Source organism: Cherax quadricarinatus, chromosome 49 (genome assembly GCF_038502225.1).
Source record: "Cherax quadricarinatus isolate ZL_2023a chromosome 49, ASM3850222v1, whole genome shotgun sequence".
NCBI lineage: Eukaryota > Metazoa > Arthropoda > Malacostraca > Decapoda > Parastacidae > Cherax > Cherax quadricarinatus.
In genome coordinates, this window is record NC_091340.1 from 4,026,971 (window position 1) to 4,044,011 (window position 17,041).

Genomic DNA, 17,041 nt, shown 5'->3' on the forward strand with positions numbered 1-17,041 from the left:
GGTGACATTAAAATAAAAACAAAGATGGTTGACACGAACCCACTACCATTATAGTATGCTTCTCACTTGGCGACGAATTAGTTTACCAACGTGGTCTTGAGATTGGAACTCCATCATTAAGTGAGGAGAAGCTGTATATGCTTTGCTATAAACAAGACATTTTAATGCTGTATGGAAACTTCGACTGTCAACTTTTTGCTTTTTTTTTTTTTTTTTCTCTTGATGGCATCTATGTTTTGCGAGACGTACTTGTAATTAAAATTTTAATTTGAAATTGTTGGAATTAGTGTTTGTTATAGGATAAATTATATAATTTCTTTGGTGGGTACAGTTAGCAGTGTGTGCCCCATGCAAATACGAGTGAGTGAAGCAGTCAGTCAGTCAGCTTACCTTACTAGGAGCCGAAGAGTGACTGCAACACTTGTATGCTTTTTGATGGCAAATCATCCATATATAGCACTCCACTTACTCTCTCATACCAAGGGTAAATATACAGAGGTGTGAGTGTGTGTATTTGTATATGTGCCTAGTGTACATCTGTAGGTACTGATGAGTGTATCTACATCTGTATGTACATTAAGGTGTATCTGTATATACATATACTGAGGAATGTGCATCTCTGTATATACACTGAGGTGTCAGTGTATTTGTATACAGCGTGTTGTATACGTGGAGCTGAATTTATGTATCGGATACACTCTGCTGTGTTTGTCATGTACATACAGCTGCGTATGTCGTATACACTTAAAGAGAAAGGCACAATACCGAGCCTTTTATATACATAGTACATGTATGTGTGTGTGCGCACGCACATGTGTATGCAATATTTGCTAACAATTGATGCAAGATGCAAAACAACCACAGGGGGAATTCAATGATAGCTCTAGGCATTTTGTATTGGTCACCATCAGAAGCTTGCAATGTTGCAGAAATGAGTAGAAAGTCCTATCAGATTCGTTCAGAGGAACATTTGTGTAAAAATGTTCCACCTGAATGAATCTTACCCATTTCTGCAACATTGCATGCTCCTGATATTGATTGCAACCCCAAAGGCCTAGAGCTATCATTCGACTCCCCTTTGGTTGTTACGTAATATGAACCAGAGTTAGGTATAATTACCCTATAACACTACACTATCTAATATAAAATCTGAGGCTATAAGTAATTGCATCTTATGTTGAAATATAATCCAGGTAGAGTAGCAACGAGTGTGAGTGAAACATAACTCTGGCAAGTTCCAAACAACACGCACAAAGGTACTATGGAAAATTGGAGACCAATAAAGTTTGCATTGTACTGTGTTTTTCACAGCTTGTCACAGGTATTTTATCTCTTGCTGCTATACCTTTGATGTGTGCCTGTGATTCATTAATCTGCCTATTTTTCTTTATATTTGACATTGAAACAACCCTTCAAGGTGGGTACTTTGATGCCATTGAGAGGCTTTGATTCAAGGAATTGGAGCTATGCACCTCTTTCTCAGACTAAACCTTATTACCTCCAATTTCTTGGGGTGACACACGAGAGTTTAGTGCTTCCTCATAAATAGTTCATCTATGTGGTAAAGACAGTCTTGTACACGGTTTTGGTGTACGTCTTTCTGTGTGGGGTAACAAGTTCGGTTTACGCTGCATCATTGCACATTTCTGTTAGTAATGTAGCAGGGAATTCAGACAGTGGGCTAGAGAGGTGTAGCTTGGTATTGGCTCTATTTTTGAATCTCAACTTGGGCGACCCTGTGATACTTTGAAGGTAGCTTCTTAGTAGTTTCAAGCAGAGCGTGTGCTGAATTCCTTCTCAAGACCCTTGTCACCCGTGTGTTTCTTAGAGTTCTACCCTGCATTCTCTCATATTTTTCCATTTATTGTAGATAAATATTTTGTTTCTTGTAGTACTGTAGTGAAGAGTTTGCTGCAAGTGTCGGTACTTAAGATTTGTAAATATGTACAAGTTATTGAACTTTAACCATTCTAGTGTGTGTGTATACTTTGTACGTATTCATACGTACTCCTTTGTGTGTGTACATATATACAGTATCTCTCTTTAACCTTGTTCTAGTTATTTAAAAAATACATTAAAATATTTCACGATCTTTTTAATAACTCAATCTTAATTATATTTTTTATTCCTGAATTTCTTTTCTTGATATTTAAATGGTTGAGCTGCATGTTAAGCTGCAGTTACAGGGGAAATGAAGATGCTCAATGCTAACCAAGCCAAGGTTGTTAAAGGTAATATTTGTCTAATTGATGAGGTATTTTCTCTCAACTCTACTGTTCCTGCTGTTGCCTCCTGCTGTTGCTGCTCCTGCTGTGTTTCTGGCTGACGCAAGTGCAGAACATTGCGGTAAGGAACGGTTTGCTTACTAACCACCGCTTGTCTGCTCGTGTGTATGTTACAATCATGGCCCTCTGTTCACTTGGCATGTCCAGTTGTGCCCACCTGTAGAGTATTGTGTGAGGGTGGAATTTGCAGGCACTAGCGTTGAAGAATTGTGGTAACGTTGATATCACATGTTTAAAGTAATTCTCATATGTTGTGTAACCTCATTGTGTTGGTACACGTAGCACCATGTGGATGGTTGTGACTTCACACACACAACTGCTAATATTTTGCTCTTGACTCTGTATTAACATAGCACCATCATTTTTAACTATCCCCTTCCCCTCTCCTTCCAACTGCCCTCAACCAGCACCACCTTACCTGTATACCCCCTGCACCAGCTCCCTTTCCCATCATACCCTCACCTCTACCATTGACAAATCCCCAGCCCACCCTAAATTCAAAACTAGAATCACTACACCTGTGACCTGTTAGGTCACAGGGGAAGGCTTGGGCACACTTAGTGACCACCTACATTGTGACCACACATAGTTGACTGCTTGGTCAGTCAGGTTCCTTCCAAAACCTCCTTGCACCGATATTTCTCATATTTGCTTGTATTTATTAAAATACAAACAAATATGAGGAGTACCATCAGTGATACACGGTCATACCAGTAATTTAAATAGTCATAGGACATTATTTTGGCCAATGGATGTTTTGGCCAAGTAAGAAATATAAAGTTAAAAACAGAACAGGTAAAAATGGCACACATCTAACCTAACCAGCATCCATACCTAACCTAATCTAAATCTATCTTAGCCTAGTCTACCGTGCCATAACCTAATTGCACTAACCAACATCCTAACTTCTTGGAAATCTCTGCCCTTCCCAAAATACTTGGCCAAATAGTCAGGTCACATATTAAAATATTCATGTTCTATGTCGATAGTTAAATACCTTTATATATTCGCTTAACTCGCCTGCCTTAAGAGAAAAGAATAAAAAATGTCTATTTGAAGGCACACTATTGCCTTGAAATGTACAATCCTTGACACTGCATTCCTTGTTTTAAAAATTCTCTGTTGCTCATTGCTATTTTTTTGGACAAGGCAACATTACACTGTTTCCGTTTTACCTAAAATAATTAGCGAATCTCTTTATTTCTGAATCCATTTAAAGGTGTTTTCCCTATAGAAGTAGATTGGAGGTGCAACCAATTCTCCTGAAAAAAGTTAATTTCTACCATAATTTAAAATCTTATAAAAAGTTATGTTGCTGCTAAGCTAGAACATTGTTTTATTCTTGCATTTGGGGTGTATGATTTAAAATGGGGCTTCTACATGGCTCCCAGTTTCTTTTAAACCATCAGAATATTTTACACATGATTCATTAACTTTGATAAATTGTTGATAAATTGGCTTAAATTAAGGGATATTGGTAAAATTAATGTTCTGCCTTAGAACAAGTTGAGAATTTTCATGAAACATTTTTACACTACACTTGCCGCTACCACATTCCCACTACCACCATCATTGTTACCTTGTACTTCACCACACCCACCACCACCCTATTCATTTAGTTCATCCCCCACTCACCACCAACAGCACTCCCCACACTCACCACTAATGTTACCCTTGCCCTCACACATTACCAGCCCTCCCTCCCTCCTTTCCTCACCATGCAATAACCCAACCTGCTTCTTCACTACAACCTCATTCCTGTGTGCATCTATTAATGCACTTGTTTAATGTTGGATTAATGTTTCCACTTTACCTGAGCAGTACGGTAGTAATGTGGCTTAGATATGCAAGTAGTGTGTACTGATGTTTAAGGAGTTGGCAGTAGATTCCAACAAATATATGGAGTATTATTGTTGTGATAGACTATGGTAGTGTGAGCAAAATACCGCGGTGTGGGAGAACTGTTCTTCACATCAAGTTTTTAACACTTGTTTTCTTCATTAATTCCTTCCTTTCATTCCTCAGCAAGAGGCACTGAAGGAGTCAGTGCTGAAACTACCAATTTGTAATAATATGCAGCATTTTAATATGATTATCTTTGTACATAATGTATATATATTATGTACATGGTGTAATGATTGATCTGCATTCTGAGTAAATATCAAAGTATTACCAGTAGTAATAGTAGTAATGGTTCCAGCATCATTAATAGTAATATTAGTATTGGAACTATATAGAGCAAAATACTTAAAATAAAAAAAAAATTCTCTGCACTAAGTATCGTTGTATTATATTAGTAATGATATTTACCGCCAAGTCTTAGTGCAGCTGAAGTGTGTACGGGTACGCCATATTGGTTCCAGATCAGATTATAAAAGCACATACTTAGCATTAATAGTCACGTATTTCATGCTTGTATTTATACTTCTTTTTATGGCTCTATATTTGTTTAATGCTCATAAAATAGATTTCTTGCCAGTGATCTTAATTTATGTAATTTGTAAGGCAATGATATAAACAAATTTGATAACTCATTGGTAGATACAAAACTGGTGACTTGTGTTATGTACACTCTTGGCACATAACTACCTTGTGGAAATACTTCTAGAAAAAAAAGTTCACACTAGAAGAGTCGCAGGAAATTAATGTAAAACTCATCACTCTGACAAAGAACTCTTAAGAAAAAATAGTTAGGTCATTTAAGGTGTCTTGCCTATCTCTTCTTGTTTAGCCATATCTCTTTTTACTGCTCTATCCTAGCACAATCCTTCTGTTCTCCATTCTTAACATTCCTATAGCCTTAAGAAAAAGTGGTTTCTGGTCATCAGAAACTTAGAGCTAACAATTGATGGCACCCATTTTAGTTGGGTTTATATGCACAAGCCAGTGTTGAACAATGCATGTTCTATGAATCAGTCATACTGTTTGTCTAGCAGGATAACACATTATTTGCAGTACAAACACGTCGGTTAATTTTATATTTTGGGAAGTTATTACTGACTAGTGTAGCTTTAATGTAGCTTTGGTAATATATTGAAGTTTTGGTCTTGTAATCTACTGAACAACTGTTGTGTATTAATCTCTTTTTCCCTAATGCACTACTGTAATTTTAATGATACCAGAGGTAATAGAAGAAGTCTTATTTCTGTGAGTGACTTTCAGCTGCTGTTATTCAACAGATTTTAATATATTTCTGATGGGCTTAAAAATGTGTTTTTTTTTTAATGTTTGTTTTAATTTTACATAATTTGAAAATAATGCAGTGTCAGTTTGTCTAACATAATACTAGTTAGTTTTATTGCACAAAGGTATATATTTAGATTGAAAGCATAGCTTATTGGAGGTAAGTTTTGATGTTTTATTGTAAACTGCTAATGGCAGAAGCTTATGTTTGTTTGCTTGACAGTGCTGTGATACAATTTGTATTCTGCCAAATTATAATGATCATTTTCAAGTTAGTTATATTTTCATCTGTGATACTTGCATGACAGTAGTCTACATTTTATGAAAAATTTAAACTTTTGAACTGATGAAGATTTGTTTTTCAGGGAGAGCTAGAAGCACAACTTTTGCAGGCTAACCCCATTCTTGAAGCCTTTGGTAATGCCAAGACTGTCAAGAACGACAACTCTTCACGATTCGTGAGTTCTTTTTTATTAAATTGTGGTGAACATTATCAGACTATCTGCTGAGTTTCATTCTGGAACTACATTTTTAATTTATGTTGGTTATTTTAACTTGAGAGCATTTATTTGTGTTAAGTGTTGCTTTTATTGTCTGTTTATTCTGTGTGTGTGTGATGTTATTTTTTATTATTGAAGTGCTCAGAGAACATCACTACTACATATTACTATATTAGAACCATGTAATTATAAACACCTTGATTAAGCACTCATTATTTTAAAAATTGCAGGGAAAATTCATCCGCATCAACTTTGACAATTCTGGTTACATTGCTGGTGCCAATATTGAAACCTACCTATTGGAAAAGTCTCGTGCTATTCGTCAGACACAGGATGAACGCACATTCCACATTTTCTACCAGTTGCTGGCAGGAGCTAACCAACAACAAAAAAGTATGTTTTTGTTTTGCGCAGTAAACCTGAACTATCCAGTTCTTACTGTGTTGGGTTTGTTGTAGTCTTCAGTGCCTAAGAATTCTCATTCAGCAAATTATTGAAGATGCAAGCTTTACACTAACAAGTTAAACATTTAAGTTTACAGAATGTTGTTATAGAATACCGATGCTGTACAGTACATGTATTAAAAGAAATGAAATATTTAAAAGTAATTGAAGTAGTGTGTAGCATTGGTCATCTGGTGCTCACGTTTTGCTCTGTATCTTTGATATCCTGAAGCTAACCACAATTAAACCATAAGCTCATTAATTTCACTATTTCCTAATACTCATAAAATCTTTCATCCATAGGAGACTTCATTTTGGAAGATCCCAAGCACTATAATTTCCTGACCAGAGGAAAAATCCAGGTGCCAGGGATGGATGAAGTGGCAGAGTTCCAAGCCACAGTTAAAGCTATGCAGATTATGGGCATGAACAATGAAGATATCCAGTGTAAGTATACTTTCTTAACACTAGGAGAGTGGTATATCACTGAAGTCTCATCTAGCACAAGTGAAGTGTAAAAATTGTGTATATCAAACCATATATTTGTTCACCTGTAAGCGCTGTTTATCTAAAGAATTTAAAAACAAAATTTGCCAGATGATTGGGATTGGTTTAATAGTTAGAAATGAGAACAGCAGGTATGTGTGAGCATGTTAGATAGGAGTGAGTGGAGATGAATGTGTTTGGGCTTTGATGAGCTTTTATAATGTGAGTAGGATAATATTTTGTGAAAGGATTCAGGGAAATTGGTTAGCCAGACTTGAGTCCTGGAGGTGGGAAGTACAATGCCTGCACTTTAATGGAGGAGTTTGGGATATTTGCTGTTTAGAGTGAAATCTAAACTGTTATATCTGCATGCCTTTGCAAAGACAGTGATTGTATGAATGATGGTGAAAGTTTTTGTTTTGGGTCACCCTGCCTTGGTGGGATATGGCCGGTTCATTGAAAAAAAAATATAGAAGCCTTAAGAGAAAATTGTGTTACTGTCTGGTAAGTGATCAGCCATATTGTAATAGAAATATCAGTATACAGGTCACTAGCAGCAGCAGTAGCAAGACTTACTATGCAGTCCTCAAGAAAATCTGACCTCATGCTGGGCTGCAGAGATAGAAGAATCCTCAAAATCGGCCAAAATTATGTCACAAGTTGCTGAGATGAAACTAGGCAAAAATCATAACCCAGGTGTTATACCTGTAGTCAGTCTGTGTAAATGATATTGCCCACCCTGTAGCCTGGTTTCTGAAGATATCGGAATACCAATATTTGTGTGATTATGAATTTAAAATGGTTGGGAAGTGTAATATAGGTGAGCCCTGGGGACGTGATAAATTTAATAGAGGAAATGTTTTAGTGCCAGGAATGTTTGCCTTGTTTATTTTCCACTATTTTTAAGGTGATATTTTTTTTAAATTTTTGTAAATTTCAAATTATACCAACTTCTGTGCACTTTATAGGGTAGTTTCAGTAGTTGAGTGGGCAGTTTCTTATCTTCAGTCAATACAACCGAAAGACATATTAGCGAAATGGCTAAGAATTTGGTCAAATAGAGGTGGAATTTACTTAAAATAAGACACTAATTTGGCAAATTTGCCGCTGCATAAATTGCTCTCAAACTTGTAACTTTGCACCTATGTAATTCTGGAAGTTTTCCATCAAATTCTGTATTTTTGGTGTCATTGCTTTCAGGAAAAGATACTCTACCATTTCAGTTTTTTCTTTTATTGCTTGTATGTTTATGAAGCACTTTGACCTTTGTCAGCTGTATGGATTTTAGAAGAGGTATTGGATAAGAGTATTTTATCTTCATGGTGGTAATGACCATTCACAGTTGTTACTGCATGACTTAAACCTTGACCATGAAACTGTGCTGTTAATAATAAATTGTCTCTTTACAGCTGTCTTCAGAACTGTGTCTGCTGTGCTGATGTTTGGCAACATGCAATTCAAGCAAGAACGTAACTCTGACCAGGCTACCCTTCCAGACAACACTGTTGCTCAGCAGGTATGTATTAAGTGTATGCATTTCCCACAAGATTATGTAAAATCTTCATATGTATTATTGGTTTCAGCAGTTAATGTGTTTTTGATATACACTCACTTTTTCATTAATCTTAGAGGAATAATTTTTTTTCAGGTTGCCCACTTGTTGGGACTAAATGTGACTGACCTGGTGAGAGGGTTCTTGAAGCCACGCATCAAAGTGGGTCGTGAGACAGTCACAAAGGCACAAAACAAAGAACAGGTAAGTTTTCCTCTTTTCTCCATTGCTTGTTTTTTAAAATAAAACTTGTAGTGGTCCTGATAACATCCTTTCCTTGTGTTTGATAAGGCAAGTAAGAATAAGTCAAGGAAAAATAAAATGTGATCGTAACTTTGCATTTTCCAGCATGTTGAAGTTCATGAAGAATGACACACTGCCAGTTAATACTTCTTTATTTCTGTCTTTTTTTCTCTTTCTGTCTCTCATTCAAGATACCAGATGTATTTTAAGATATTTTAGTACTCAGAACATGGGATGATGCTTAGCCCTATATATACGTATAGTGTTTGTCATTATTTGTAATGTAGGGAAACTAATGGTTACATTTTTTCAGTGTGAGTTTGCAGTGGAAGCAATTGCTAAGGCACTCTATGAACGCTTGTTCAAATGGATTGTGATGCGTATCAACCGCTCATTGGATCGCACAAAGCGTCAAGGTGCCTCTTTCATTGGTATCCTTGATATTGCAGGTTTTGAGATCTTTGCCATGAACAGGTTGGTAAAATGCTGCTTCTGTATTTTTCTTTAACAATTAAAAGGATGTAATATCCCATCTTGAGTGTATAATTTGGGATTTAATTTTTTTTTTTAAATTTCTAGTGGTTTTGGCACTTAGCTGTCATTGGATCCCATTCTGGTTTTCATCTAATGTTTGTGAAGAAAAAAGTATTGTTTTTGATAACATACTTGTTCTGCCTGCTGTAGGTGGTGAAAAATCTTCATTAAAAATGAAAGTTTTATAAGAAAATGTCAGAATAAACCATCATATCTACCTCTCAGAAAACTGCTCTATGGTTGAGATCTGCCAAGGAACACCATACACCTCCTTATTCCTCAAAAAAGTTGCCTTGATGCTGCTGAGGGGCTCTTGATCCAATTAATTAAACCTGATTGCCTCCCATTTCCCCAGGTTCTATCTCCTGTATGTGTAGTGCAGTGATATCTTTCACTTCTTGGGGGTGAATGTAGCTGGAGAATTTAAGCTTTATTTTAATTTGAAATGTGTGACCCATTCTTTATAAAGTGGTTGAAATGAAACTGGCACCTCTTTTAAAAGTTGTCTTATCAAATATAGCAGTATTTGAAGCCTGGCAATGTAAATTGATGCTTCTCTCGACGTACACGATGATGAAAGGTAAGAGAAAACAGGTGAAGATTTTAAAATTCTCAGTAGAGAAAAGAGGTCACAACCATAAAACTAAGAAGTGCTGCCAAAAGTATAGTAGAAAACATATTTTCAAATACTATAGTGATAATCACCAGAATGGAGTCAATGACAAGACATTTGATGGAACCCCTGGAACTTGTAACTTCTTCTAAATACTGAATATTTGACACCATGAGCATAACTCGGTTCTAACAACTGTGGCACGTGTGACCTATTAAGCATGCAAGCATACACAATACAGACCAGCCATGAATTTTCTACAAATAGGTAAACATACAAAGAGTTCTTTTTTTTTTTTTTTTTTACTACTTGGATTCTGGTTTGCAGACCCTCAATTGTTTTTCCTGAGTAAATATTTGCTGCATTGCCATGCCTCATTTTATAAGTTTAAAATAGAGGCTATAATTGTAGGTGAGTAGCATAATGAAGGCTATGGTAGGCAGCTTGTATTAACAATTTTATAAGTAAAATTAAATTGACTAATGTATTCTCTAGTTCTTATATTGTATTTTAAATTGACAGCTTTGAGCAGCTCTGCATTAACTACACAAATGAAAAGTTACAGCAGTTGTTCAATCACACAATGTTCATTCTTGAGCAAGAGGAGTATCAGCGTGAAGGAATTGAGTGGAAGTTCATTGATTTTGGTCTAGATCTTCAGCCCACAATTGACCTCATTGAGAAGGTTAGTTTTGGTTGCAAGAACTACTTACATATAGCTGTTCACTAAATATTTAAAAAAAAATATGGATTATGTTGAAACATTATATTTTTTCAGCTTTTAAAGTACCAATAACTGGGTGGTGTTGTCTCTGCTTCCACGAGTATATATTGTGTACAAGAGGAATGATTGGTGGAATGATGAAGTAAAGGGTGTGATAAAAGAGAAAAAGGTAGCTTATGAGAGGTTTTTACCAAGCAGAAGTGTTGTAAGAAGAGCAGAGTATATGGAGAGTAAAAGAAAGGTGAAGAGAGTGGTGAGAGAGTGCAAAAGGAGAGCGGATGATAGTGGGAGAGGTACTGTCAAGAAATTTTGATGAAAATAAGAAAAAAAGTTTGGAGTGAGATAAACAAGAAAGCCTAGTGAACGAATGGACTTGTCAGTTAAAAAACAGAGTAGGGGAGTTAGTAGATGGGGGAGATGGAGGTACTGGATAGATGGCGGGAATATTTTGAGGAGCTTTTAAATGTCACCGAAGAAAGGGAAGCAGTAATTTCATGCACTGGTCAGGGAGGTATACAATCTTTTAGGAGTGAAGAAAAACAGGATGTGAGTGTGGGGGAGGTGTGTGAGGCATTACTTAGAATGAAAGGGGGTAAAGCAGCATTAACTGACTTGATCATGACAGAAATGTTAAAAGCAGGGGGGATATAGTGTTGGAGTGGTTGGTATTTTTTTTTAATAAATGTTTGGAAGAGGTAAAGGTACCTAGGGATTGGCAGAGAGCATGTATAGTTCCTTTATATAAAGGAAAAGGGGACAAAAGAGATCGTAAAAATTAGAGGAATAAGTTTACTGAGTATACCAGGAAAAGTGCAAGACAGAATGTAGGATTGTGGATGAGCAAGGGGGTTTGAGTGGGTAGGGGGGTGTAGATCAAGTGTTTACATTGAAGCATATTTTTTTTTTTTTTTAAGTCAGCCTTCTCCCACCGAGGCAGGGTGACCCAAAAAGAAAGAAAATCCCCAAAAAAGAAAATACTTTCATCATCATTCAACACTTTCACCTCACACATAATCACTGTTTTTGCAGAGGTGCTCAGAATACAACAGTTTAGAAGCATATATGTATAAAGATACACAACATATCCCTCCAAACTGCCAATATCCCAAACCCCTCCTTTAAAGTGCAGGCATTGTACTTCCCATTTTCAGGACTCAAATCTGGCTATATAAAAATAACCGGTTTCCCTGAATCCCTTCACTAAATATTGCCCTGCTCACACTCCAACAGCTCGTCAGGTTCCAAATACCATTCATCTCCATTCACTCCTATCTAACACACTCGCGCATGCTTGCTGGAAGTCCAAGCCCTTCGCCCACAAAACCTCCTTTACCCTCCCCCTCCAACCTTTTCGAATGATGAAAGTATTTTATTCTTGGGGATTTTCTTTTTGGGTCACCCTACCTCGGTGGGAGATAGCCGACTTGTTGAGAAAAAAGAAAAGGCCAATGAGAGAATCGGTGTCTTTATATTAATATATTTTGCTGTGAACAAAACGCTGTTTTGGATAGATCAGTAAGGTAAGAAAGTCCAAAAACAAATGGATTTGGCAGTTAAAAATGAAGGGAAGATGTTACAGTAGATGGAAGTATAGTCACTGGAAAGATTGAGAGGATGTTTTGATGAGTTATTGAATGTTAATGAAGGGTGGGGAGTTTCCATGCATGGAGCAGGGCGAAAGAACATTGTTCTTGTCTATCTCTTATATGTGGTTGCAGAGGTTGAGTCCTAGCTTCTAGCCCTGCCTCTTAACTTGTCACTTGCCAGTATGGAAGTTGATATATTTATATATTTGGGAGTAGACATGCAAATAGAAGTCTCTGAAAGTCAAGGTGAGCCATTGAATTGGAGTAGTTGGGAAGGGGGGAGGGTAGTGTTGAGACATCTGTGAAAAGAAAAGTTTATCTATAGAAGCAAAAAAAGGAATGTACCAGAGTATAATGGGTTTTGAGCACTGCATCGAGAAAGCTAGAAGCAGTAGAGATGCTATTGTGTATTATGAATAGCATACAGAAACTTTGTAGTGCAGAAATCAAAAGATTTTGAGTCTCCAAGGGTATAATACAGAGGACTGACAAGGGGTTGCTGAGGTAATTTGGGTATGTAGAGAGAATGACGATTGATAGGATGATGGAAAAGGTACATAAATATGGGGTGAAATGTAGGAGAGACAGAGATCACCCGAGGAATGGTTAAGGTAGGGAGAAGACAGGCTTTTGAGTTGTAAGAGCTTGAGCATCCAGTAAGCTAGTGTGTTACATAAGAGTAAATAGAGTAGTGGTTTTTAATGTATGTGCTCTTGGAGTGTGAGCAAATTAACATTTATAAAGAGACTCAGGGAAGCTGGTTAACTGGCTTTGAATCTTGGAGATGGGAAGGGCAGTGCCTGCACTGAAGGAGGGCCAGGAGGATGTTGTAGTCAGAGGGTAATCTGAATTCTGAAGTTAGCATATGTTTGCCAGTTTAATGAATAGTGAATGTGTGTTTGAGTCACCCTTGCCTGGCAGATGTCTGTTTAGGTAAAAAAAAAAAAAAAAAAATCTTGTTGAAAATTTGTATAATATTTTACAATATTAGAAATCGCTAATACAATGAACCCTCTAATTAATGGACTGATTGGGGGCAGGGGATGTGCAATATTGCCGATTGTCCAAAATTTCCAAATAATTTTCACGATTGTCTAGTTGTTTCCTGAGGAAGTGGTCTGTTGGTGCAGAAGATAACCACATGCTTAAGAATATGAATATTGTGACCTGTAGTACTACAGTACTGTACTGTATAAAGATTTTATAGTACTGTACATAATTTAGAGTAATACTTAACATTTTGTGGTGGAGAGATGAGGTGTAAACTACCATGATTGAGAATCAGAGGAGCTGTAAAGCTCCACTAGTGAAAATAATGTAGATACTGAGATACCAGACTTGACCTTGTTTATTAGTTCAAGTTTTCTGTTTAATACAGAACCACAGATTTTCTCTTGACACCGGCACTTGCTTTAGAAACTGTTGTTAACTGCACCTACATATTAATAAAGGTCACACAAAACTCTAAATCCAGGAAAAATTGGAGACTGAATGACACAAGTATGCACAAGTGATCACAAACAATAAACTGGCATGGGCAGCCTATAACTCGAGGGAAACAACGAAAGCTGACAGGTCCATAACACAGTTGTTGGAGTTATCAGACTTGGTCTGATACTTCAGAAGGCAATCAGACACTATCACTTTGGACAAAATCTGGAATTATTCACTTTTTTTTTTTTTTTTAATATATGAAATTGTCTAAATCCATTAATAAGAGGTTTTACTGTAAATTATTAATAAAAATGACAATTTAATTCTTTGCAGCCTATGGGTATTTTGGCTTTGCTGGATGAAGAGTGCTGGTTCCCAAAAGCTACAGACAAAACTTTCATAGACAAACTTAACACTTCCCATTCTGTGCACCCAAAGTTTTGCAAGTCCGAGTTCCGTGATAAAGCAGACTTTGCCATCGTCCATTATGCTGGCAAGGTAGACTATTCTGGCCATCAGTGGCTCATGAAGAACATGGACCCCCTTAATGAGAACATTGTGTCACTGCTACAGACCTCTCAGGATCCCTTCATGGTACAGATCTGGAAAGATGGTAAGCATTTAACATTTGTATTGGTGAAAATGGCTTAGAGCTAAGAGTAATAGGTGAATAAGTTAATTCTGTGTAAGTTGATTATCCAGACTTCCACAGTATATTAGCCTGTAATGCTATGGGGAAGTTTATTCACTTATATTTCTTTGTATAATCTCTAGTGTTATAGAGCATCACAAGTTCCCACATTGCCCTGCTCAATAATGCCTTTCAAACCTATCTTGTCTTCTAATGAACCGCTTACTTCATATGTATAAATAAGGTATGATAAGTACAGGTCTCCCTCAACATTCGCGTTTTCAACTTTCGCGGGCTTCACACATTCGCGAATTCCCAACCGCCAAATTCCCAGCTGCCAAATCATATTTAAGTTTACCGCCACGAGTCCTTACTACCCTCCCTCCGACCCCTGCAACTGGCAGCCAGCCCTCCCACCACTGTGTGGTGAGTGTTTTGTTTGTTTATTATTTGCTATTAAACTACAGTATAAATAATGTCAACCCATCCATGACTGCATATTAGAATGGCTATTCAGACAGGTATTGGAAGGTGACACCATGTGTTTACTCTTGAACACAGCAAAGAATCAAACATTTCTGCTACTGCTAATAATAATAATAATAATATTAATATAATAATAATAATACGATAGAATCGAAGAAGGAAATTGTACAAAAATACGAGGGTTGATGCAGTGAAAACTTCCCTACCTTTATCTAAATACTGTTCACATACATGTTTCAATGTAAGCACTTGATCTACACATCCCCCACTCACTCTAAAACCTCTTCGCTCATCTGCAATCGTACTGTCTTACCTCTAATCCTTTCAATAATAACCCTACCGTACACTTTTCTTGGTATACTCGGTAAACCTATTCCCCTATAATTTTTAAGTCTCTTGTCCCTCTTCCCTTTATATAAAGGAACTATACATGCTCTCTGATAATCCCTAGGTACCTTCCCCTCTTTCATACATTTACTAAACAAAAAGACCAACCACTCCAACACTATATCTTCCCCTGCTTTTAACATTTCTGTCACGATCCCGTCAGTTACAGCTGCTTTACCCCCTTTCATTCTACGTAATGCCTCGCGCACCTCCCCCCCACCCACTTAATGCTCTTCTTCACATCTAAAAGATGTTATACCTCCCTGACCAGTGCATGAAATTACCACCTCCCTTTCTTCATTGACATTTAAAAGTTTCTCAAAATATTCCTGCCATCTACCCAATACCTCCAGCTCCACATCAACTAACTCCCCTACTCTGTTTTTAACTGACAAATCCACTCTTTCCCTAGGTTTTCTTAACCTTTAAACTGTCCAAATGTAGATCAACGTTTGCACTCACAGCGCTCCAAACGTAGATCAGCGTTTTATTTTTCATTCCTTCAAATTTGGCACAATAGGCTTGAGTCGCCTAGACATGAAAGGATGGGTCTGTGCACTCGGTGTGCACACTATTAAAAAAAATCTGGGAGCACTTAGTACCTTATGGGAGCACCAGTTCAGTTGAGCGCCAGCTAGAGCAAATAGCGTGGCAAACACCAGGGATTCACTGATGCCATGTCGGATTAATGCTCCCATTTTAAGAGGAAAGTAAAAATAGGTTAGATAAATACATGAGTGAGTGTGGGTGGGTGTGAGGTGGACCTGATTAGCTTGTGCTACTAGGTCTGATGTCATGCTCCTTCCTTCAATGGATGTGACCTGACTTGGTGGGTCATTTTTCTAAGCCGGGGGGAGGGAGTGTGATGTGTATCTGCCTTGCATGGGCCAGTAGGCCTGCTGCAGTGTTCCTTCTTTCTTATGTTCTTATGTATTCGGCAGGCTGGCCGGCTGGCTTGCTTTGGCTGTCTGTCTATATATCTGTCTATTTCTTTCTTTCAATACACCGGCCGTATCCCACCAAGGCAGGGTGGCCCAAAAAGAAAAACGAAAGTTTCTCTTTTAAATTTAGTAATTTATATGGGAGAAGGGGTTACTAGCCCCTTGCTCCCGGCATTTTAGCCACCTCTTACAACACGTATGGCTTACGGAGGAAGAATTCTGTTCCACTTCCCCATGGAGATAAGAGGAAATAAACAAGAACTATAAAGAAAATAGAAGAATACCCAGAGGGGTGTGTATATATATGCTTGTACATGTATGTGTAGTGTGACCTAAGTGCAAGTAGAAGTAGCAAGACATACCTGAAATCTTGCATGTTTATGAGACAGACAAAAGACACCAGCAATCCTACCATCATGTAAAACAATTACAGGTTTTCGTTGTACACTCGCTTGGCAGGACGGTAGTACCTCCCTGGGCGGTTGCTGTTTACCAACCTACTACCTAGGATATCTGTCTATATCTGTGTACATGTGAGACAGATTTATTTTTTTTATTTTATTAACACTGGCCGATTCCCACCAAGGCAGGGTGGCCCGAAAAAGAAAAACTTTCACCATCATTCACTCCATCACTGTCTTGCCAGAAGGGTGCTTTACACTACAGTTTTTAAACTGCAACATTAACTTTGAAGGGTGGCCCAAAAAGATAAACGAAAGTTTCTCTTTCTAAATTTTGTAATTTATACAGGAGAAGGGGTTACTAGCTCCCTTGCTCCCGGCATTTTAGTCGCCTCTTACAACATGCATGGCTTATGGAGGAAGAATTCTGTTCCACTTCCCCATGGAGATAAGAGGAAATAAACAAGAACAAGAAAGAAAATAGAAGAAAACCCAGAGGGGTGTATGTAATTATAAGTTTGTACATGCATGTGTAGTGTGACCTAAGTGTAAGTAGAAGTAGCAAGACATACCTGAAATCTTGCATGTTTATGAGACAGACAGACACCAGCA

At 37.5% G+C, this 17,041-nt stretch overlaps 1 protein-coding gene across 10 annotated transcripts in view; it reads left to right on the forward strand.

The window, feature by feature from the left end:
- zip (myosin heavy chain 10) overlaps positions 1-17,041 on the forward strand; it is a 295,638-nt gene that overhangs the window by 248,314 nt on the left and 30,283 nt on the right. For all 10 annotated transcript variants that reach the window (XM_053788409.2, XM_053788413.2, XM_053788410.2 and 7 more), the window contains 8 exons: positions 5,834-5,926; positions 6,199-6,361; positions 6,715-6,858; positions 8,307-8,413; positions 8,546-8,653; positions 9,006-9,166; positions 10,362-10,524; positions 13,917-14,196. In XM_053788409.2, coding sequence (XP_053644384.1) covers positions 5,834-5,926; positions 6,199-6,361; positions 6,715-6,858; positions 8,307-8,413; positions 8,546-8,653; positions 9,006-9,166; positions 10,362-10,524; positions 13,917-14,196 — 1,219 coding nt within the window. The remainder of the gene's footprint in view (positions 1-5,833; positions 5,927-6,198; positions 6,362-6,714; positions 6,859-8,306; positions 8,414-8,545; positions 8,654-9,005; positions 9,167-10,361; positions 10,525-13,916; positions 14,197-17,041) is intronic.